Genomic DNA, 24,211 nt, shown 5'->3' with positions numbered 1-24,211 from the left:
TCTTAATGAGCGAATACCCCTTTTTAAAGTAATGCTATTTATATTTTCATTAAGAGCAGCTGCTTAGGCTGAAGACAGCGAGAGATTCCTGCTTGGGGGAGTGAACGCACCTGGCATTTTTACTGTTGGTGCACCGACTTTGGGGTCATAGTCAAAATAAAAAAATTCCTTCCAGTAGCACCTTAAAGACCAACTAAGTTAGTTCTAGGTATGAGCTTTCGTGTGCATGCACAGCACCTTAAAGACCAACTAAGTTAGTTCTAGGTATGAGCTTTCGTGTGCATGCACACTTCAGATAAGAAGTGTGCATGCACACGAAAGCTCATACCTAGAACTAACTTAGTTGGTCTTTAAGGTGCTACTGGAAGGAATTTTTTTATTTTGACTATGGCAGACCAACACGGCTACCTATCTGTATTTGGGGTCATAGCTCAGGGATAGGGGCACATAGGTTTACATACCGTATTTTTCACTCTATAGGATGCACCCGACCATAGGATGTACCTTGTTTTAGAGGGGGAGAACAAGAAAAAAAAATTCTCCCCCTCTCTGCTTAGCGCCCTTTCAGCGAAGCGGCAGGAGAAACGGAGCCCCTTCCATTTCTTCTCCCGCTTGGCTGAGGGGGTGCTGCATAGCTCTCCCTCTCTGCTGAAGCCGGGAGAGTCTTGCTCTCCCGGCTTCAGAAAAAGGAACCCGAAGCCTCTGGAGGCTTCAGGCAGCTATCCCTGAAGCCTTCGGAGTGCAGCGTGAGTTCCCGCAGCACGAGAGTCTTGCTCTGCCGGCTTCAGTGAAAGGAACCTGAAGCCTGCGGAGCGTAGCGAGAACTCGCGCTGCGCTCTGCAAGCTTCAGACGGCTATCTCTGAAGCCTGGAGAGCGAGAGGGGTCGGTGCACACTGACCCCTCTTGCTTTCCAGGCTTCAGCGAAAGCAACGCGAAGCCTCCGGAGCACGGAGGGAACGCTCCCTCTGCGCTTCGGAGGCTTCGCATTGCTATCGCTGAAGCCAAGGAGCCTGCATTCGCTCCACAGGACACACACACATTTCCCCTTAATTTTTGGAGGGGGAAAAGTGCGTCCTATAGAGTAAAAAATACGGTACATGAAGTCTCCAGGTTCGATCCTGGCCATCTTCTCTGAGAGAGAGAAGCTGCAGATCTGTTGGGCTAAGTGGACAATCGTCTTAACGCTTTGTGAAAAGCAGCAGCTTATGTTTCACAAAACCTGTTTGACCAGGAAAGACGGCGACACAAAAGTGCCCACATGTCATAGGGAGGCAGTGCCTGACTCCCGCTTTAACCTTTCAAGTTAAGGTAAGCTAGGACAGGAGACCCAGAAAGAGACTGTCTCATTTTAAAAGGAAACTCCTGTTTCAAACAGCTCAGTTTACACCGACACGCACGTCTCGCGATCAAGCAAAGAAACCAAGTCGCATTTAAAGTACATCTACTCAGGTGTTTTTTTTTAATTCAATATATTAAATATATATTAATAATTGGAAAAAAGTCACATACTGGAAATTGGAAAGGAGGGATAGACAAATATAAATGTCAAAAAAAAAGTTTGGCAGACTTTACAATACAAAGTTATATACACAGAAAGGCAGAAGGTGTCCTGCAAATTTAGGGCGAAGCACATTTCTCAGCGGCTCATACAGAAGAGCCCGCCACCCCCCCCCGCTTTCCCTCCTCTGCCATTCATTCAATCATCCATTCATCTGTATTTACAAAGCCAACGTGCCCATCCTCTTATATACAACTTTTACACACACAAAAAAGAACACAAAAACACCATCCGACAAAACTTGGCCGCCCCTGACGAAGCGGCAGGTGGGAAGAACAAGCTATCTGAGGGATATGTGCCTGCTTACGGCGAAAACTGGACCGCCACTTCCCCCAAGTTGCACCGAGTTCGAGATTGCAAGCAGCTTTTACGGAAGGGAGTTGGAAAAACTAAAAACAAAAAACCTCATCCAGTTCCCATACTTGAGAGGGAATTCTTTGCCAGGGCCAGGAACATGGATAAAGTAAGAGAAGGCAATTCTTTTTTTTTTTTTTTTAATCCCTAACCAGCCTTTGACTATTAAAAAAACAACAAAAAACACAAAACACCAACATATTCCACATGTATTACACAAAGCTGATCTGTGCAACTGTATGGAATTTAGGCGTCGCATTGCACGTGTGGAGCCGTTGGCAAGTTACATGGGAAAGGCAGCATTATTTAGGGATATTGTGCATGTAACCCTAGAAGGCACACCGGGATATTCCCCCCTCCCTCCCCACAAGGTTAAAAAAAGAACACAAACTCCCAAAAAAAGTTGTCCGACGTTCAGAGAGAGGAAGAGGAGGCGAGAGAAGGAGAGCAATGTCCCACTAAACTCCAAGATCAAAAAGGGTGGGCGAAAGGAGAAAGGGGTGTGTGGAGACATGATAACGCTAGTGGCCTTCATCTTCCGACCACTAGGCTTAAAATTTTTAAACATCCTCTGTAATGTCTCTGGGGGAGAAAAATGTCCCTGCAAAGTCCCCTCCAGGTGATGGGGTGGCAAGGAAATCCCCTCTGCCAGTTTCTGTCCATCTGCCACCCCCCCAAATATATATATATATATATAAAGCCACCCTCCCCCCAAACAGGAAGAACCACTGATTCACGGCAACTTCCTTCCTTCCTTCGGAGTCCTCAGAAAGGCAGTGTGTCCATGAATATTTTGTCCACAATGGGCGGCGGGGGGACCAGATCTTCGAGCTTCAGGTAGAAGATGCGCTGGAGCCCTTGAGTGCAAAGGGTGCGGAGTTCGGGGAGCTTGCCCAGCAGCTTGGAGAGGCAGTTCGGGTGGAGCTGCTCGTTGGTGGTGGAAGTCACATGGTCTTTAAGGCAGCTGACAATGCGGTTCTGGAGGTCTTCAACTTTCTTTGGCTCTTTTAACCCATGGCGGTCTGGTTTGGAGACGGCGAAGAGAAGGAGGAGATGGCGGCGGCAGCAAGAAAATAATAGGGAAGCAGCTGTTAAACATGAGAGCGAACCAAGGACTTCTCCTCCCCGCAGAGGACCTTAAATAACCATAGAGGTCCCGGGCCCTAAGGAAGTCAGATTATCCTCCACCAGGGCCAGGCCTTCTTAGTGATGGCTCCGACCTGGTGGAATGCTCTGTCCCATGAGACCAGGGTCCTGCAGGATTTAACTTCCTTCCGCAGGGCCTGTAAGACAGAGCTATTCCACCTGGCTTTCAATTTGAACTCAGCCTGATCTTTCCTTCCCTCCCTCTCCCCTTTTTATTAAGATTACCCGCTCCGGGATCCTACAGCTAATTCTCCCCTGGTCTCCTCGCTGGCCCAAATAGGACTAATTTAGCCAGCTAGCCCTGGTAATCACCTAATGTTTATTGGATGGATTTTCCCCCTAATTTGATTTTTGAATTTATTGCTATTCACGTTTTATACTGTATTTTAGGCTGTTTTTTGTTGCATCAATAAGTGTTTTAAATTTGTTGTTAGCTGCCCTGAGCCCGGTTTTCTGAACCGGGAAGGGCGGGGTGTAAATAAAAAATTATTCTTATTTATTATTCTCCCTGATGCAGTGAGACATGTTGGACTCCCTAAGGTCCCATAAGTATCTCATGGTGTTCCATGCTACTCAGGTGTTGGGATGTAGTGTAGGAAGGACCCGGAGGACTGTGTCCCTGGGTGCAGATTTTTGAAAGGGCGCAAGGGGGCACAACCGGGTGCCCCCACGACAGGCTCCCTCCCTTGCCAAGCCACGCCTTGGCTGGGCCATACGGACTGGAGCGGTGGTGCCTTCCAGATATTGCTGGACCCCTCCCTCCCAGAGCAAGTAAAGGTAACGGTAAAGGGACCCCCTGACCATTAGGTCCAGTCATAACCAACTCTGGGGTTGTGGTGCCCATCTCGCTTTATTGGCCAAGGGAGCCAGCGTACAGCTTCTGGGTCATGTGGCCAGCATGACTAAGCCGCTTCTGGAGAACCAGAGCAGCGCATGGAAACACCGTTTACCTTCCCGCCACAGCGGTACCTATTTATCTACTTGCACTGGTGTGCTTTCGAACTGCTAGGTTGGCAGGAGCAGGGACTGAGCAATGGGAGCTCACCCTGTCGCGGGGATTCAAACCGCCAACCTTCTGATCGGTAAGTCCTAGGCTCTGTGGTTTAACCCACAGCGCCACCCGCTTCCCTCCCAGAGCAAGTAGATCTGATCTATCCCTTTCCCTGAAGGCACCTAGAGATGTCACAAACTGATTGGGAGCCTTAAGCACCTCCCTTCCAGAGATCCGGGGTTCCTCGATCCTGCCTCTCAACCTGCACTTTCTGCAGCCTCGCCTGTGCACCCCGGAGTACCACCCCAGTGATGTGGGCGCCGGGCCTACCTGTGATGATGACAAGCGCCGCGAGGCAGGAGAAGGAGGGCACATCGATGTTCATGCGGTGGAGGCTCTGGGAGAACTCGATGATGGAGTCGATCCACTCTCCAAAGCCTCGGACACACTGCATCCGATGGAGCACCACCCCGTTGCAGAATATCAGCTTGCCTTCTTCTGGCTTGGACCTGCAAGAGAGAGAGAGAGAGAGCACGGTTTAAGTTGAAACTTGGACAGTGTGTGTCGGCCACTGGAGGGAAGGGCATAGAGCCAGCAGGGCAAGCCATGGGAGTTTGCCGGGCAATGTTGGCTTGGACTGGGCAGTTGGAGCTCATTGCCAAATGCTGCTGCTTCACTGGAACTTGGAATCCCAGGGTCACAGGAAGGCACAGCATTTGTTCCAGACAGAGGTCTTGAGTCGAGGAGCCTCCTGAACTGGCTGTGAAAGCCATGTCTGCTCCCACTGGGCTCTCCTACCCACCCACTTTGGGGCAAAACCAGCACCTGTGGTCTTCTCTCTCCCACAATTCCCTTGTCCCAGCATGACACGCGGAAGCCCTTCCCTTCCAGAGTAAGGAAGGAGAGACTGTAAACAAAGACTCCCTTTGCTCACAGCGTCCCCTATCAGATGTCTAAAAAGGTAAAGGGACCCCTGACCATTAGGTCCAGTCGCGGATGACTTTGGGGTTGCGGTGCTCATCTTGCTTTATTGGCTGAGGGAGCCGGCGTACAGCTTCCGGGTCATGTGGCCAGCATGACTAAGCCGCTTCTGGCGAACCAGAGCAGCGCACGGAAATGCTGTTTACCTTCCCGCCAGAGCGGTACCTATTTATTTACTTATACTTTGTGCTTTCAAACTGCTAGGTTGGCAGGAGCAGGGACCGAGCAGCGGGAGCTCACCCCATCACGGGGATTCAAACCACCAACCTTCTGATGGCAAGTCCTAGGCTCTGTGGTTTAACCCACAGCGCCACCCGCGTTCCTATCAGATGTTTAGAGGGCCCATAATGCAATAATGTTCAATTCAAGGGCCCTGGGTCTATATATGGAGGATTCCCTTCTCCTCTTGCATCTGCTTGTTTTATTTTGCCGTACTGCCACCGTCCCTGCAACCCGATACGAGGTGACCTACTGAGCTTGCCCCAAATTTAGAGGCTAAGCGGATCACTGTGGGTTTCGTACGGCAGCCTTGCTGCTGCACGTTTACCTGTACGCTAGCCGGAGAATGAAGAGCTCCAAAAATGCAGATTCCAAAAGCAGGTCTTGATCCTCTTTCGGAAGCTCTAGGAAGCCCTGGATCTTCTCCGCCCATTTCCGGATGACGTCCATCGAGCCTGTCAACAGGTCGTAGAACTGCTGGACGTCGACACAGTCCTCCTTCTCAAACTGGTAGGAGACAGATTCCTGGAACTGGGGAGGGGAGGAAACAAGCAAAAAGGTTGAAGAGCAGGCACAACCCAGCTCATGGCCCCCATCCCTGATAACACACTCATTTTATTTTGGGAGGGGGTGGAGAGACAGGCAGGAGTGTAGACACTACCACCAGCACAATGACATTCTCCTTGCTAGCGCTGATAGAGAGGAATCAAGATTGATGAACTCAAGACTCTCATTTGAATGGCCAAATAATGCATCTCAAGCCAGAGATTACTAATAATGGCATAGGAGAGCTGAAAATAATGCCAATGTATTTCACATCTGGCAACCATTGCGCCCCTCGGGTTTCAGATAGCACATGGGTAGACGAATGCCCGCGACGGGGTTGGCTCCCGTTGCTCGGTCCCTGCTCCTGCCAACCTAGCAGTTCGAAAGCACCTCAAAGTGCAAGTAGATAAATTGGTACTGCTCCGGCGGGAAGGTGAATGGCGTTTACATGCACTGCTCTGTTTGCCAGAAGCGGCTTAGTCATGCTGGTCCCATGACCCGGAATCTGTACACCGGCTCCCTCAGCCAATAAAGCGAGATGAGTGCCGCAACCCCAGAGTTGGCCACGACTGGACCTAATGGTTAGGGGTCCCTTTACCCTTTCCCACATTCTATCTGAAACCCAAGGGATTGCATTGTTTGCTAGGTGTGATTCCCCCCTCCCCCCAGCTGTCCTACCCCAATATATTGTATTCTCTGCTCACGAGCCATTTCAAGCCATTTCTAATGTCTTTTCCAGCCATTTCAAGTGTCACGAGCCATTTCAAGTGTCTAGGCTGCTGATTTGGGGTTGGAAGGTGTATCCAAAGACAACCCCCCCCCTTCAGCTCAGGAATATTCCACTAACAGGACCTGCGGCATCTGTTGGGAAGGGCTTCGCCCTGCTGAATTCCCTAGCCCTTTGCTCCAAGTCATTCCATGGCATGTTAGACTACCTAGGCACTTAAAATGGCACCATTATTTCAGGGCATTTCAGCCTGCCACGGGACCATTTGGGACATCCCACAAGGAACAAAGTACAAATGTGTTTAGTTTATCTGCCTGGCACATTCTCCTCCCGCCGCCCCCACCCCAAGTCAGCCACGAGTGCCACAGACGGTAGGAACGCAGATCAGTAAGTACCTTGGAATAATCAAGCTTTGTTGCGCTGGGTATGGAATCTATGTGCGCTCTCACAAGAGAGGAGATGAGGCTGACTGGAGAAGTGTCTTGAGTTTGCTTGGGTTTGGAGGGCAAACGACCACGCCGGCCTTTCAAGCTGTCCGTCCGCACCACTGAGGGAAGGAGGAAGTGAAAAAAGACACACATTCAGAGAGGTGGGGAGCAGAGATGTGCGGGAACTATCCACAGGATTAACCGTGGGGCTTAGGAAGGTTTTAATCGCAGAATGGAATTTGGATCCCGGCCAAAGTGGAGTAGGCATTGGTCTAATTGCTGTATGCTAGGTACGTTTCGCAAGATGGCGGGTTGGGGTATTCTGTACAGTGGTACCTCTGGTTACGAACGTAATTCGTTCCAGAGGTCTGTTAATAACCTGAAACCGTTCTTAACCTGAGGGACCACTTTAGCTAATGGGGCCTCCCACCGCTGCGTGATTTCTGTTCTCATCCTGAGGTAAAGTTCTTAACCCGAGGTACTACAGTGGTACCTCGGGTTACATACGCTTCAGGTTACATACGCTTCAGGTTACACACTCCGCTAACCCAGAAATAGTACCTCGGGTTAAGAACTTTGCTTCAGGATAAGAACAGAAATCGGGCTCCGGCGACGTGGCGGCAGCAGGAGGCCCCATTACCTAAAGTGGTGCTTCAGGTTAAGAACAGTTTCAGGTTAAGAACGGACCTCCGGAACGAATTAAGTACTTAACCCAAGGTACCACTGTATTTCCAGGTTAGCGAAGTCTGTAACCCAAAGTGTTTGCAACCCGAGGTGCTTGTAACCTGAGGTACCACTGTATTTCACAACTGCACAACAGAAGTGCGGAATGCGATACTTGTATTAAGTGGGAGACCTCTCTCGATGCTACTGAACTACAACTCCCATCACCTCTGACCATTGGCCAAGCTGGCTGGGGGCTGATGGGAGTTGGAGTCCCACGGCATCTGGAGGGCTGCAGGTTCCACATGCCCGTTTGACATCTCAAGTGCTGGTCTTGGACAGTCAAAGGAAGCTTGCGACAAGAGTTGCTTCTCCTCCCCTCATGCTAAGTCATTTACATGTCCTCTCTCATTGGCTCTTTGCTCTGAATAATTCTGCTCCTGACCCCACACTTAAAAAGCCCCAAACCCCTTTATGTAGATCTCTCTGGCCAGAGCGAGGCAATGACACTAGCAGACTGTTGTTAACTAGTGCACCCAGTCAAAATATGGCACAGATCACATCAGCGCAGAACCTAATCACTCCTTAATCCTTCTGACAATTCACGGCTGAAGAGCAGATATTCCTGACTGCTTCAATGGACATTGATGACTGTAAAATGAGATTTAAATCTGCCAGTGATTGCAAGGACCAAACGCATTAAGGTGCTTGCCTTGGGCAAATAACACAGGCCACAAGCCGATTAAACCCCTGATCTTATTAACACTTTAACCTGCACATCAAACTCAACAAACAGGGACGTCTCTTACCTTCTTTGACCATTCCCACAGCAAGGCACTTCTGGAAACGACAAAACTGGCACCGGTTTCTCCTCCGCTTGTCCACAGGGCAGTCTTTATTGGCTAAGCAGATGTATTTGGCGTTCTTCTGTACAGTGCGCTGCGGGAGACAGAAGAGCAGCGGGGACATTTAGGACTCATCACACGCATATGCGCAAAAACACACGGGGCATCTCCAAGCTCGGTGTCGAGAAAAGACAAAAGGCCGGTTTATTTATTGCAGTGTTCCTACAACCCTGCCGTTTCCAGTTTCACAAGGGTACGACAGAAATCGTATGCCACCTGAGGGCGGCCGCACCTTCAAGACACAGCTGTGCCTTCACATTTCCACATCTTGAAAGACCTACATTGGCTCCCAGTACGTTTCCGAGCACAATTCAAAGTGCTGGTGTTGACCTTTAAAGCCCTAAACGGCCTCGGCCCAGTATATCTGAAGGAGCGTCTCCACCCGCATCATTCAGCCCGGACACTGAGGTCCAACGCCAAGGGCCTTCTGGCGGTTCCCTCATTGCGAGAAGCAAAGCTACAGGGAACCAGGCAGAGGGCCTTCTCGGTAGTGGCACCCGCCCTGTGGAACGCCCTCCCACCAGATGTCAAAGAGAAAAACAACTACCTGACATTCAGAAGTCATCTTAAGTTCAGGGAAGTTTTTAATGTGTGATATTTTAGTGTATTTTTGGTTTCTGTGGAAGCTGCCCAGAGTGGCTGGGGAAACCCAGCCAGATGGGCGGGGTACAAATAATAAATAATAAAATTATTATTATTATTACTGTTACCATAATGCCACAGAAATGGGGTGATGAAAAATGGAAACGGCACTGAGAAGGTCTGACGTCAGAGAAACCGAAGCGTCCCTCTCTCCAAGATCTGCGATTGGCTCACCTCAACCACTAAAAGTCTGAAAGGTCTTTGTGTGGTATGCATAAGATCTGGGTCTTTCTGCATTCATGCAACTGGAGAACAGTTTAATGCAATATGCATTAAAAAGGGGGCAGGTCTGAGCAGCCGCATCCCTTACCTTTCCTGCCCCGACCTGGCCACAGTGATCCATGCGACGGTCACCTCCAGGCTTGACTACTGTAATTCGCTCTACGCGGGGCTGCCCTTGAAGCTGTCCCAGAAACTCCAGCGGGTGCAGAATGCTGCAGCGAGGCTCCTCACGGGGTCTCTGCCATGGGAGCATATTCACCCAGTGCTTTTCCAGCTGCACTGGCTCCCGGTGGAGTACAGGGTCAGATTTAAGGTGCTGGTTTTGACCTTTAAAGCCCTTCACGACCTAGGACACTCATACCTACGGGACCGCCTCTCCCGGTATGCCCCACGGAGAGCCTCCAGGTCCATTAATAGCAACACCCTAGTGGTCCCGGGCCCTAAGGAAGTTAGATTAGCCTCAATCAGAGCCAGGGCCTTTTCAACTCTGGCTCCGGCCTGGTGGAACGCTCTGCCTCAGGAGACCAGGGCCCAGCAGGATCCGATTTCTTTCCACAGGGCCCGTAAGACAGAGTTGTTCCACCTGGCCTTTGGCTTGGAGCCAATTTGATTCCCTCCCTCTCTTTCTTTCTTTTTTCTTTCTCCTCCTGTGATGAGGCTGCATTTTAATATTGTATTTTAATCTTGTTTTTAAGTCGTATTCATTCAACTTGTTTTTATTATTGCTTGTTAGCCGCCCTGAGGCTGCCCTTGGCTGGGGAGGGCGGGGTATAAATAAAAATTAATAATAATAATAATAATAATAATAATAATAATAATAATAATAATAATAATAATATTTGGAGCTCCCGGTCGTGGGACAAGTTAGAAAGTCACACATCCCAAATGGGGCCGTTCAAAATGCAAATCAAACAACTCTGGGTAGAAATCTGAGCATTTTGAAGCAGCTGAATGTTGGGTCTGCTGCACGCCCAGCCAAAAATTATATAAATCTTGTAAGTAAACAAGCATTTACTATGCCGCCACCTCCTCCTCCCGGCTATTTTACAGGAGTAAAGTACCTGAATTACAAGCAACGGGTCACATGGCTGCTTCAAAGCGACAGGGACAACATGGATCCCCGCCATTCAAGTTTGGCCAAGAGAATTAGCTCAGAAAGTTTCAGGATTCAAAATGTCCCCAGCCACCCACCCAGAGCTTTGCAAATTCGGAGATCTGGCCGTTTGACAATTGGCATGAGGCCACGTCTACCCACAAACAAGTTGGTATCACAGCTATTCCGTCGCTTTGGCTGCAATGGGGAGGCAAGCTAAGAATCTCATAGGGAATTTCTTCCTCTCCACTGCCCAGTAAGAACATTGTGATCAGCAAATGGAACCCGGTTAAGTTTTGCCACGGCCAGATGATTATTAGCTTGTGGTAACATGGAGACGGGCTTTATCCTTGTGGCACCAGCGTTGCGGAATACCCTCCTTGCCGAGATGTGAGAGACCCCATCAGTATTGGCGTTCCGACGGATCCTGCAGACCCATTTGCTCAGGGACACATTTCCCTGAACTTGAACGTCTGACCTTATTGTTTCAGCTGTGTTTTGATTACCATGCTTTTTAACTGCCTTGATTTATTGTACATTTTAATAACAGATGCTGCAATGCTCTGTGTAATTTAATTATGCATAGATTTTGTAACGGATTCCATAGTTGTAAAAGGACTTAGAAGCCATTTTGGCATATAAGGGTTAAACAAACAAACAAAATGACTTTGCAGCATCTTCACAAAGCTACGGGTCCCATGGAAGGAGTCACGAGACTTCAAGTGGTACTAAACAAAACAGGTTTGTAGTACAGATATACCCTTAGACACATCTGCTGCTTTTAAGTACCTAGACTTACAGGAGGGTGCTCAGGCACTGCCTCTCTTGTAGAAATGCCAGGGTCCAAATTTATTATTTATACCCCACCCATCTGGCCGGGTATCCCTAGCAACTCTGGGCGGCCTCCAACAAAATATTAAAATATAGTGGTCTGTTAAACATTAAAAGCTTCCCTAAACAGGGCTACCTTCAGAAGTCTTCTAAAAATCTGGTAGTTGTTTTTCTCTTTGACATCTGACATCTGATGGGAGGGCATTCCACAGTGCGGGTGCCACTACCGAGAAGGCCCTCTGCCTGGTTCCCTGTAACTTGGCTTCTCACTGTGAGGGACCCGCCAGAAGGCCCTCTTGGTTTGGTTTGCAAGATCTGCTTATGTTCACTAACTCCCTCCCTACTCCTCTGTCACTGAGGTTTTGTGTCCTGAAGTTTATCACCTCCAAGCTTCTAAATGTATATGTTTATAATTTTCCAAAACCACAGTAGAAGTGGGAACTTTAGGAAATGGGGAGGAGGGTTGTGCTGTTAGCAGATCAGCCTCCTCCTGGCCACAGGCCAGTGACTCCAGAGTCACTACAGTTAATCCAATTAAATTGTTTTCATTAATTTGTTGTTGCTTGGTCTATCCCACTGTTTCCCAACCTTGGGTCTCCAGCTGCTTTTGGACTACAGTTCCCATCATTCCTGACCACTGGTCTTGCTAGCTAGGGATGATGGGAGTTGTAGTGCAAAAACAGCTGGAGACCCAAGGTTGGGAAACAGTGGTCTATACGCTACTGTGTTTGATTAATTTGTTCTTGTTGTTTAGAGATCGCAGTGTTTGTTGTTAGAGCATGGTGCTGATAACGCCAAGGCTGCAGGTTCGAACCCTGTATGGGACAGCTACATAGCAGGGGGTCAGACTTGATGTTCCTAAGGGTCCCTTCCAAATCTATGGTTCTACTGTCTATTATAAGCAGAATACATATATTAAATCAACTTGACTCCAGAGAGAAGATTTGCAGGGAGGAGGAAGTTCTCAGAATTCCCCTGCTGAATTCTCAGAACCAGAATCAGGGTAGGTCTTTCTTGGCCAGGAGATCAATAAAGGTAAAGGGACCCCCTGACCATTAGGTCCAGTCATGACCGACTCTAGGGTTGCGGCGCTCATCTCGCTTTAGTGGCCGAGGGAGCCGGCGTACAGCTTCCAGGTCATGTGGCCAGCATGACTAAGCTGCTTCTGGCGAACCAGAGCAGCGCATGGAAACGCCGTTTACCTTCTCGCCGGAGCAGTACCTATTTATCTACTTGCACTTTGACGTGCTTTCGAACTGCTAGGTTGGAAGCAGCAGGGACCGAGCAACGGGAGCTCACCCCGTCACGGGGATTCGAACCGCTGACCTTCTGATTGGCAAGTCCTAGGCTCTGTGGTTTAACCCACAGCGCCACCCACGTCCCAGGAGATCAATACCGAGGGCTTAATACATAGAGACTGCTTGGCTACTTAAGCATCTCCCTGAACTTTCAGCTAAGAGCCAGGGCCTAGTCTAGGGACAAGTAGCATATGGCCCTCAAGATATTGTTGGACTACAACTCCCATCATCCCTTTGACCATTGAGCCAGGCTGGCTGGGGCCGATCAAAGTTGGAGTCTCACAGGTCCCCTTCTGGAGGGCCACAGGTCCCCTTCCCACCCATGCCTACTCTGGTCTATTTACTTGTGGAGATGTGTGCAGGCTGTTGCTTGCAGCAGAAAGGAATTCTGCACTCCAGGAAACAACTCCATTCCTAACTTTTGTGGGTTTAATTGTGGAAAGTTACTAGATGGAACAAATGCGAACTTTTCAGCCTCTGAGAGATGGAGGGCTTCCTAAAGGTCCCGTAGCCTGCAGAAAGCTCATCTCCAACCTTCCAAAAATGCTCTTGCCACCTACCCCTGTGAGGGGACAGAGAGCTCTCACAAAGACCTCCTTTATTTGGAGAGGCCAGGGAAAGGTCCGATGACTCATCCCTGTAGCAGTCAACAGAAGAGGCTTCCTCCCTCTCTCCTCCTCCTCCTCCAAAAAGTCCCAGCATGCTTTGCACTGCCTCTAGAGACACATGGAGGACTGGAATGCCTTGCCTAGCAGCATCCAGCACACAGAAGCACGCCCCATACATTTAAAACACATGACTCTCCCTTTTTTAAAAGAAAGAGTATCATGGGAACTATAGTTTACTCTTTCACAGAGCTATTCCCAGCACCCATAGCAAGCTACAATTCCCAGAATCCTCTGGGGAGGGGGAGTTAAGTGCATTAAACATAGATATAGCTTGAAAAACGCCACCACCAGCACATGAGAACGTTCTCAGTTTTGAGGGCGAGCCAGAAAGTTGTTCTTCTTACCTTGAAAAACCCCTTGCAGCCTTCGCAGGTCCGGACACCATAGTGTTGGCACGAGGCGTTGTCTCCGCACACGGCACAGCGCCCCTCGTTGGACCCCGGGCTGCGCGCCTTGCTTGGCGAGAGCGAACTGTCCATTAAGCCGGAGCCGTCCAGGACCGGCGAGGCCTGGCTGAGCGGCAAAGGGGAAAAGCTGACCGACGAGGAAGGTTGTGGAAGAGAGAAGACGTCTCCGTCCACCAAGTGTTGGTGGGTGGGCGGCTGCATCTTCAGGGGGCTCTGCGGAGGGACCCCGGGGCTGTGAGCCGAGGGGCCGAAGGAGAAGTAGGAGGGCTGGGAGGAACTACTTTTGGGAGGCTCCGTTGCCGCCGACGCCCAAGGCCTCATGCCCTCGTAGGCATGCGTGGGGGAATAGGCCCCAAAGGAGTTCTCCCAAGATGGCGCCTGGGAAGTCTGGTAGCTTGGCGTGGAAGGGGAAGGGACGGAGCAGGGGCTGCCGTAATAGTCCGAGCCGCTGGAGGACATCGTCTCGTCCAGCTGGCTGCTGAAGGAGCCGGGGTAGCAGCCGTACACTTGGAAATCCTCCAGCTTGAAGGAGGCGGCTGTGGGGTTGGCGGCTGGGATCTGGTAGAGGAAAGCGTCGAATTCGCCGGTGTAATTGTCCATGAAGGTGCTGAAGCTGGGCAGAGAGGTGGCGGCGGCAGTGATCTCTGTGTTAACCAGGTCCATGGTGGGTTTGCCAAGCTCAGGGGTCAAGAGGTCCGCTGGGTAGCGCTCACAGGGGCCTCCGCTCTGAAGCAAGGTCCCATATTGGGTTTGGATACAGGGCATCTCTAGGAGCAAAGGGGAGAGGGAAAAGAGAAGAGAGTCGGCTGTCAGTTATGGGATAGTCGGTCGTATAATGTCCTCTGAGAGGGAGCAGCTGGCCTGTTAGGGAAACTGGGGCACTGCCCCACCAATCTCAGTGTAACCTCGGCCAGCCCCTTGCCTTATGCACAGCCCAGGCGAGTGGTATTGCCTGTTGTCGTCTTCCTCTTTAATTTCAGTGTTGCCCCTTGTAGGATGGGGGCAAAATTGGTTGGCTCTGCCTGTCATTAGCCCCGCCTGCACCTGCTGTTGACTCACTAGCTCCACCTGCTGTTGGCCTCCCTACCTCCCACCCACCCAGTCTCAAAGGGCGCCAGCCAACAGCTGGCAGGGTGGGTGTTCCTAGTCTAAAGACACATCCATTAGCTGGTTAGCACGAGAGGTTGGTGGCTAAATGGCTGCTATGAAAGCGGAAGGGGAAAAGGGAGCCCTGCCTAACAGAGGTTGCTGCTGGCGAGCACCCTTACAAACAGGGCTGGCCCAGGACGTTTTTGCTACCTGAAGCAAGGGACAAGATGCCACCCCCTGTCCCCAACACCAGGGGGATGCTAACAGGACCAGCAGCTGAATCCTGCATCCTGACAATATAGGTGAAGCATCTGAGGGTAGCAGGAGGGTTGCTGAGGGGTGTCACACGACACACAAGAGCCTGGTTCTCCAACACCTTGCTGCTGCCCCAGTGATTGCTGACTTGTTATGCCCAATGATAGGGCCTGCCCAATGATAGGGCCTGCCCTAGGAGGCTCATCTCATCAAAATCTTGGCCCCCATTCATGCAAACAGTTTTTTCAGTTTCCCATACATGTAGGCATGCCAGCCTATTTCATTCATGCAAAGGAGTCCTCTGCTCAAAGGAGGCCTTTACAGATTTGTGGGGCACCTTTTGTTCATGGGAGGAAGGAAATCTGTAGGAAATTTTATCCTGTATTTTCATCTTGTGAACCATTCTGGGATCTTTGAATGAAGGGCGGTATATAAATTTAATAAACAAATCAGCAGGAAACAGAGCCAAGCACAAACTCTGGGCATTCCTAGAGATACGCATCTCCTTGGGGTAATAACAGCACTTTGGGTTAAATGAAAACACCTCCATTTGCCTTTGTAAAATGCACGGCACCAGCATTTTACTGGCTGCCACTGTCGACTAGAGGCAGATGCAACATGCAGCCAACTATCCAACTTAAAAGAGACTGCCAGGGATCGCTCTTTTGCAACATCTAGTCTCTGACACCCCTGGCTAACAGCAAGAACAAGGTCTGTAGATCTAGCTGGTTATGGGGCATTGTGCATGGCGATGGTCATTTTTGTTGAAAAGGCACCATTATTTTTAAAGGATTTATTTCCTAGCCGTCTGATCTGATATCCAACAGGTGCACGATCACTGGGTGGAAAGACACAATAGGAAAGACCCTCCTGTTGTCTGCATCATGACTGTTGTGCGTGGGCGATGTTTATTGTTCCTTGCCTAATAGGAGGCATGCAGCTGGGTGAGCTCATTTCCACTCTTATTCTTCCACCTCGCACAAATTTGCTGGGAACCTGCTGTGGGCACAAGCCTTAGGCAACAGTTTCCTTGGTAATGCGGAGAATGCAACCGACAGCACAACTGGGCAACCAACCAACACAAGACCCTTTTAACTTTGAAGCTGAGACGATGATCCTGGCTTGTGCCAACAGAGGATGAGCTTCAAAGGCAAGGAGGAAAGCAAAATTCACATCGCCCCACCTCCAGCAAAGCCACCCCCAAACAGCCAGCTTATATAGGACCCATGAGGCAAGCCTAGCAGCTTGCAGGAGAAAACACATGCTCCTTAAGGGAATGGGTATGCTTGTTCACACTATTTACTTCCTTGAGGAGGGCCATGTGGACTGCCTGAAGCTGGCTCACCAGTGCAGACATTTGGATAGGGATCATAGATTGGAGAGTCGGAAGGGACCCCGGGGGTCATCTAGTCCAACCCTCTGCAAAGCAGGAACCTCAGTTTAAGTATCCATGACAGATGGCCATCCAACCTCTGCTTAAAAGCCTCCAAGGAAGGAGAACCCACAACCTCCTGAGGGAGAACGTTCCACAGATGGATGAGTGAGGGGAGAGAGAGGGGATGAAATATAAATAAATAGGAGGAGGAGGAGAAGAAGAAGAGTTTGGATTTGATATCCCGCTTTATCACTACCCGAAGGAGTCTCCAAGCGACTAACATTCTCCTTTCCCTTCCTCCCCCACAACAAACACTCTGTGAGGGGAGTGGGGCTGAGAGACTTCGGAGAAGTGTGACTGGCCCAAGGTCACCCAGCAGCTGCATGTGGAGGAGCGGAGACGCGAACCCGGTTCCCCAGATTACGAGTCCACCGCTCTTAACCTCTACACCGCGTCACTCCTGCTGGTTGAGGACAAAATGGAGATGCCAAAAGGCATTTGTGCAAGGAGCCATATTCTGGAAGTGAAGAGACAGCAAAGGAGCCTGGGGAGAAGTTTTAAGGACTTTTAATTCCAAACACAAAATGTAATTATCCAAATGGGTTTGTGCCAGGGCTGGGGAAACTGTGACCCTACAGATGTTGCTGGCGCACAACTCCCATAATCCAGGAATTACTGGGCCAGGGCTGGTGGGGAGGGATACTGGGAGGGACACAGAGCCCACAGCTTTGGTTTTAAACAGGCAAGACCACCAAGGCTGGACTCAAGTCCTCGACTGGTGTTGTTTCAAGATGACGCAATGCTTGGGACTTCCCAAGTCCACCTCCAGACCTTCAGCTTTTCCTTTCGTCCTCATCTTCCCCTCATCTCCCAATATTCCCACAATCCAAAGTGTGGAACGTAACAACAGTGTGGACTTAAGTGCTCTCGGATATTAGGCCGTTTCCTTCCTAACAAGAAAAGAGTAGGGCTTGGAAACTATAATCCATAGTCAGACATCACTAACAGTAAGTAGCTCACATGCATTTTTCTTTTCGCTTCCTACCCCCTTAAAGATGGACAGCACACCTACAAAACTGAGAAGAGAATGCTGTTGTTTTGCAAAACTTACTTATTTCGTAAGATTTACGGCTGGCTGATTCTAGGAGGGGGAAAGCGTGAGAGACATTCTTGCTCCATGCATCTCTCATGCACGTAATGAAGAGGAAGATTGTAAAAAAAGAAAGAAAAAAAGGATTATCTGTTGAGTCACATCTCTGCCTGATCACTGCTCACATTGACCTTTAAAAAGTGCTTCTTCTGAAGGGCTGTCCTGGCACAAACAAGATACAATAAATCAGGGTGGGGGAACTGCCTTTACCCCCCAAGAGGCACCCTCATGCTGAAAGTACGCTCTGTGGGGGTTTAGCAGCAAATGTCCCCCCGCCTTATGGAAGAGGAGACGTAACAGGAGTTTTTGGCCCAGGCAAAAACCAAGACAGTAAGCAAGTTGCGGCAAGTTGATAATGTCATTCATATCGCAGACCTTTAAAGGTTAGATTCTGTTTGGTGAAGGAGCTTCTGCTTTAATGGGCAGTAAAGGATCACGGAATGCAGAGATACGCAGAGTTCCAAGGACAAGGTTAAGGAGCTCTCCTTGGCGGGAAACAAACTCCTCTTTGGTTGCAGTGGTACTGGGACAACTGCGGCTACGGACCACAATCCCTCTGTTAAGCTGCTGTTGGTTCAGCCGGCCTCTGGAAAAGAAGGTTCTCCCACTGAACTGAACCAGGATGCCCTCCCTCCTTGCCCAGTTTAGAAAGAGTGCCAGGAAGCACACGCCAGATCCCTGTGGCAGAGCAGAGAACCACGTGGGCAGAGGAAGCCGATGGAATGGCAGGTGCTTCGGCTGTAGTGAGAACAGGTCACAAATAAGGGTCCGTTTCAGTTACCTGAATGGGCACCCAAATGTCGACCTTCGCAACACACTTCCTTCCAGGGCAGGAAGTGGCAGAAGCAGCCCCCAGGGTTTCTAACAGTTTGCCACTCCAGTGGCATCTGCAAGGGAGTTGCCATCACCAGTGTTAGAAATTCAGGTCTATAAACTAGGCTCTCTTAATCCAAGATTACAGCCACCAAAGCAGAATGTCTAGTTGCCATTTTGGGGCAAGACAGCTCTAAAGTCTTATTTTTCAAACGATGGACTGACCATGATGGATTGTCAGCTAAACATCTGGCTAGATCAGAAGACAACCTTGAGATAGCTGAAGAACTTTTGAGAAGGTAAAGAAGGAAAGTCACTTGATCCAGGGACAGCCCACATATATACTGGCCTATTCCGACCTCTTTTTCTGAATGGTGACACAGACCATTCATAATATAAGAATATTCTCCGTAACTGTGAGCAAGGCAGTGGGGTGGGGTAACTGAAGACAAGCCACAGCGTTTAACTACAACATTGTTCACTACTCCAGCTCAGGCTGCATAGAAGAAGCATTTCAGCTCCTGAAATTCATTCCGATTGTGCAGATAAAATATAACTGATAGAAATCTACAGGATGTGGTATTAGTGTGTAAAAACAGTCAAGATCCAGTGATCCCCAGCAGTGGCGTAGCGTGGGGGGTGCAGGGGGGGCCGGCCGCACCGGGCGCAACATCTGGGGGTTAGGGTTAGGGGGCGCAAATCCACGGGTTAGGGGGCGCAAATCTACTGGTTAGGGGGCGCAAATTACTTGCCTTGCCCCGGGTGCTGACAACCCACGCTATGCCACTGATCCCCAGGCACGAACCTCCAGATGATGGAAATGTCAGGCGCCTTCCTGGCACCCAGGCATCTTCAATTGGTTGCAAGTGGCCGTTAGCCAGGTGCAAAATGCGCCTGGCTAATTTCGAACACTGATCAGGGCCAAAGGTTCCATTTGCCCAACGAGTGGGTGGGCAAGCCCCAATCCATTGCTTTCTAAAGAAGAACCTTCGCTGCTTGATACCAGTGTGCTGCCACACTCCCAGCTTCCTTGCTGCCACATAGGCTCGTTAATCTGCTGCCCTAAAAATAGAACCCTGGTACTTAATTGTTAAAGCTTGTTAGGATTTACAGTGCTCTAACACAGCAACAGATGCTACCCTGGGCTCTTCCTTGTGACATAGTATTTATTAGCTCTCTTCCCCCCCAGAGGAAGGCCTGACGTCTGCAAATGCAAGAGGGCCATCTCCCTTGGTAGTACAAATCGAGATAGTTCCATTACACTCGCTGGAGATCAAATCTCAGGGATTGCGGCTGGGATGGCAGAGCACAAGATGACAGCCAATACCACTGGGGCTTCTCAAACAAGGGGGCCTCTTAGCAAAAGGAGGAACGGGGAAAGAAGGCTGCAAGGTGAGAGCATCAGTTGAATGGTGTGACAGATAATGCTAACTTTCTATTGATATTTCTGTCTATAGACTGAAGGAGTCCCATGGAGGAGGGATAGGCAATGTGGTCCCCTCCTAATGTTGCTGGACTCCAATTCCCATCATGCCTGGCCCTTGCCTATGCTGGCTGGGGCTGATGTTGCTGGTGTCTAACATCACCAAGAAGTTAGTACACCTTGGTTACCCCAGGTCCAGAGGTTGATCTACTCAGGTGAGACAAGCAGCCGTCACAGGTCCAGGAAAAGGGAACGCATCATTGACAATGCTCTGAAAACACACTAAATTTGGACAATTCAGGGGTCAGGAAATACTCCCTGCAACTCCTGCCCTGCCCCATAGACTCTAAAGGAATCTCACAGCTCTACACTTGCCTTCTGTAGAGATTCCATACATTTGCTTACTATCTTCTCTGTATGAAGAGCTTTCGAAAGGTAGCACAGGAGATTTTCTGGATGCAAACAGGGCTGCTAGCTTGTGCAATGGGTTTTGTCCCCTTTATTCGCTCTAGCAGCCCTTCCAACCAGCCACCATAGCCGTACCTTCCAGCAGTGTTGATGTATAAATACTGAGCAGGTGACATGCTCGATGCTAGTGTATGATTTTTGCTCAAGGCAGAAAAGCAGGGCAGCAAGGGCTTTCCTGGCCCGGTGGCATGCAAAACATGCCGGCAATACCACACCCACAGTCATCCCCTTTATGACTGTTACCAGCATGACACGGGGTAGATAGTCACGGGTTTTAACAACGAAGACTATTCTCACAACCTTCTTTATGTCAGGGCAGATTGCTATCCTGCTGCCAAAACGTAGGGCTGGATTCAGCTAAGTTGCACTCAGAGCAGACCTATTTAAATGAATGTGCATGGCTGCATTAGGTTCAATAATTTCTAGGGTTCTACTTTTATGTTTCTACGGAGCGGTTTGGATACACCAGCAGAGGTTCTGCAACTCTTTCCCAGAGTAGGATTTCACCTTGCTCTTTGGGATGCTGCAGAAAGACACCTTTTGTGTTCATGCAAACTCTGGACCAAAACTCTTCCCCCAAAGCCTCAGGGACCGGCCAACTGAACTACAGTGGTACCTCTGGTTACGTACTTAATTCGTTCTGGAGGTCCGTTCTTAACATGAAACTGTTCTTAACCTGAAGACCACTTTAGCTAATGGGGCCTCCTGCTGCCGCTGTGCCACCAGAGCACGATTTCTGTTCTCATCCTGAAGCAAAGTTCTTAACCCGAGGTACTATTTCTGGGTTAGCAGAGTCTGTAACCTGAAGCGTATGTAACCCGAGGTACCACTGTATGGGAAAACCGGGCATTTGTGTGTTGCACTAAGGGACTCACAGCATCCAATGGGGGCTTGTAAGTTGCACATTTGCCTCCAACAGAGGCTCCAAATGCCAGGCGCTTGCTTTGCCTGTGTGCAACGGCACCCTGTGTACTGCTTCTCGCACATGGTCCTCCCCAGCCATCCGAACAGTTAATGGGTGCAGTCTTTCCATAACAACGCATTCACCTTTCCAGCTCAGCCAGCCCTTTCCAGAGCCTTGTTGTTTTCCCAAACACAAATGGCTTCTGTGGCACATCACAAACAAGCAAGGGAGGCACGGCTACCTCTTGTACATTCGTGGGCTTGTTTGCTTTTAAATTTTTTTTATGGACGGACCTATCTTGGTAGAAGTTGGCTTCTCTTGCATTTCACAGCTGGGGCATTCAGGTGCCGTGCCTCCACATTCCTTGTTTTAGAGAAAGACAGACACCAGGAAGCATAAACTACCTTGAAGCACATCTGGATAAATCTCATTAGTTTGGAGTTATTCCAGAGTTAGCCTGAGGATTAATGCTTGTGTGTGTGTGTGTGTGTGTGTGTATACACAAATCTACATTGGTGTAGTTGTTCTGGCTTAGACAGATCATCGCTCAAGCCCAGCAAACTTTCCCCAACAGTGGTCAGAAAATCTGAATGCTCACAGCATTGGCTATGCTGGCTAGTGTATGGAGGGGGCGAAAGATTTCATACCCCTAGTTTAGAGAAATCAACTGGGCACTAACAATATGACCTAATAGCTCCTTGCTTAAAATACTCCCTGCGTTTACAGACCAGACTGCTCAAGAGCACCCCCTGCCGGAAAGCCAAAACAGTAAGGATAGATCACTGTCTCTGCACATGATTATGTTGGTGCAAATTAACCATGGAAGGGTTCCTAACTTCAGAACCGAAAACAGTAGCTGCTGATGCACATGCATGTTTTAGAGCTAAGATGGCTTACAGATATCAAGGGGGCTTGGAACAACAAGTGCAATTTTACTGTTGGTTTGGAACATATGCGTGAGGTTATCATCCCACTCTATGGAAGAAACCCCCACTGTTTATTGGCCAAGACGTTCCAGCGATAACTGCTGGAAATAATTGCTTGTGCTCAAGCCCACCTGAAGGAGGTGGGTCTAGGATGAGTCCATCCCAGATGTACAACTGTCTAGTGGTATTATAGATGGTGGCCACACACTCCCCTCCCCCTGCCTTTCACAGCTATGCAGAAGGCAGAAATCAAACAGGTGAAGCTTCATACAGTTACATGGATGGCATGATGAGGAAAGCTACGCCTGAAAGACTTCTGAAGAAGTCAACATGGCAATCAACTCTGTACTCCACGCTGTCAACAACACACAAAAACAAGCTTCCAATAATTAGAAACCAGGCACAAAGTTATTGAGCTGTCAACATCAGATTTCAAGAAGCCCAGATCAGCCACCTGGGATTTTCCCTAGTTCTGATTGTCAGACAATTTGCCCCTTGCTTTAGCCTGCCAACAGCAAGTTCTCCTAATGGAGGGTATTTGGGTGAGATGTAATGAAAAGTAGCAGGTCCCTTTTGTAACTGGGGCTACACGCATCTTTACCACTGAATCCAAAGGGACTTTTTTTTCTTTTTTTAGTAAACCACATTCTTTGTTGTTTTAATTCCAGTAAAACAAAACAGACCAAGTAGACATCTTCGGGATGGCATCCTCGTTATTGAACACCACTTCCACAGGATGAGCTCATATTAAACTACGATGAAATCCCCCATTTTATAATGATAGACTCAACTGATTCACGCACCTAGGTTTTTCACCTTACGTGCAGAAAGTTGATGTGGCCCGGAAAAGAAGGTGCCCGTGATGAATTTGGAACCGTGACAAAAAACGAAACCCGCTGTGATCTGGCTCCTCAGCCTTTGAAGTCTAGCGCACCAACTTAGAAACAGGAGGAGACCCTGGTAGCTGTGGAAAAAACAGGCTGCCAGGTGCTTGAATTTGATGCTGCACCTGTTGCTCAGAACATGCCAGGAACTGCAAGCCCCTGAGAAGCCACATGAAAGAGGCCATGGCGAAAGGAGCCCTCCCTGATTTACGCTCCACACCACCTGTGCTGACAGCAAGCTGCTTTGCAAATCAAAACTTACAATTACCATTATTATTGAAAGAAGAGCATCTCTTTTTGAGAAGGAGGGGGAAGAAATTAGGCGGATAAGAGGGTGCTTCAAAATCTTCCCTCTGCACACTTTGCATGCAAACAGGTCCCCCCACCCCACCCTTTTCCATCTTGAAGAGGGGTTTCTGCGTTCAGGAAACAAGGATAGGGCCAGCAATTGGCTTTACAAAAAAATTCTCCAACCCGATTAGGATCAAATGTCCCCGGGGACACTCTGCAAAGGCTTTACCTCACGCAGACAAGAATCTGGCACAAAGAGCTCTTCCTTGGTGGCCTCAGAATAAGGAAACAAACTTGAAGTCATGGAGAAACCTGTAGGGGGGGGGCAGGGCACATTCAGCCTGATAAAGGAAACTTCTGCCTCACTGGAGAGCTGCAGGTGTCTAACAAATCAGTGGCTAACAAATCAACAAAGATGGAACTCGTTATTTATTTCCCCCTCTCCAAAATATGGAGTATTACAAAAACCAAACCACGTTACCAGCCTTGCAAGGGAACTTTGCAAGGGAACAGTCTTCATTATTCAGAGCCCACTGAGGCTGGCTGCACATTGTATTTTTGGCTATCAAACGTCCACCAGGTTGCCTTCCAGTAATGCAAACTCGCTTTCCTTCCAAATCAGACACCATTAAACTTTTGCCCCAAAAGACCCCCCCCCCGTCAGATTACACGGCTGTCACAATCGAGGTTTAAATATACATATATAAAGCAAAACCCACCGCTTAAAACTCACCAGCACACACCTGCCAAAACTCCCAGAAGCTCAGGTTACTGCAACTTCATCCTTTAAAATGCAAATGTGGGCTCCCTGAACACTTGAAACAAGTGCATCATTATAGTTTCCTTAGCCCAAACCCAGTCCACCACCCCCCAACCCTGCAAATCCAATCCCCTTGCACTTTTCCAGTACAAAAAAGCCAACATCTCCTTCGATACATACCACGGGGGGGGGG

At 49.2% G+C, this 24,211-nt stretch overlaps 1 protein-coding gene across 3 annotated transcripts in view; it reads right to left on the bottom strand.

Moving 5' to 3' along the window:
• Positions 1 to 1,434: 1,434 nt before the first annotated feature.
• NR4A1 (nuclear receptor subfamily 4 group A member 1) overlaps positions 1,435 to 24,211 on the bottom strand; it is a 42,364-nt gene continuing 19,587 nt past the window's right edge. For all 3 annotated transcript variants that reach the window (XM_081181397.1, XM_081181398.1, XM_081181399.1), the window contains exons 2-7: positions 13,618 to 14,447; positions 8,424 to 8,553; positions 6,919 to 7,070; positions 5,579 to 5,781; positions 4,381 to 4,559; positions 1,435 to 2,935 (exon numbers count right to left, since the gene is read on the bottom strand). In XM_081181397.1, coding sequence (XP_081037523.1) covers positions 2,679 to 2,935; positions 4,381 to 4,559; positions 5,579 to 5,781; positions 6,919 to 7,070; positions 8,424 to 8,553; positions 13,618 to 14,447 — 1,751 coding nt within the window. In that variant the 3' untranslated portion in view covers positions 1,435 to 2,678. The remainder of the gene's footprint in view (positions 2,936 to 4,380; positions 4,560 to 5,578; positions 5,782 to 6,918; positions 7,071 to 8,423; positions 8,554 to 13,617; positions 14,448 to 24,211) is intronic.

Source organism: Podarcis bocagei (assembly GCF_964188305.1).
Source record: "Podarcis bocagei genome assembly, chromosome: 2".
Lineage (NCBI taxonomy): Eukaryota > Metazoa > Chordata > Lepidosauria > Squamata > Lacertidae > Podarcis > Podarcis bocagei.
Note: the sequence above shows the minus strand (reverse complement) of the source record. Positions and strands in the feature narration are given on the sequence as shown.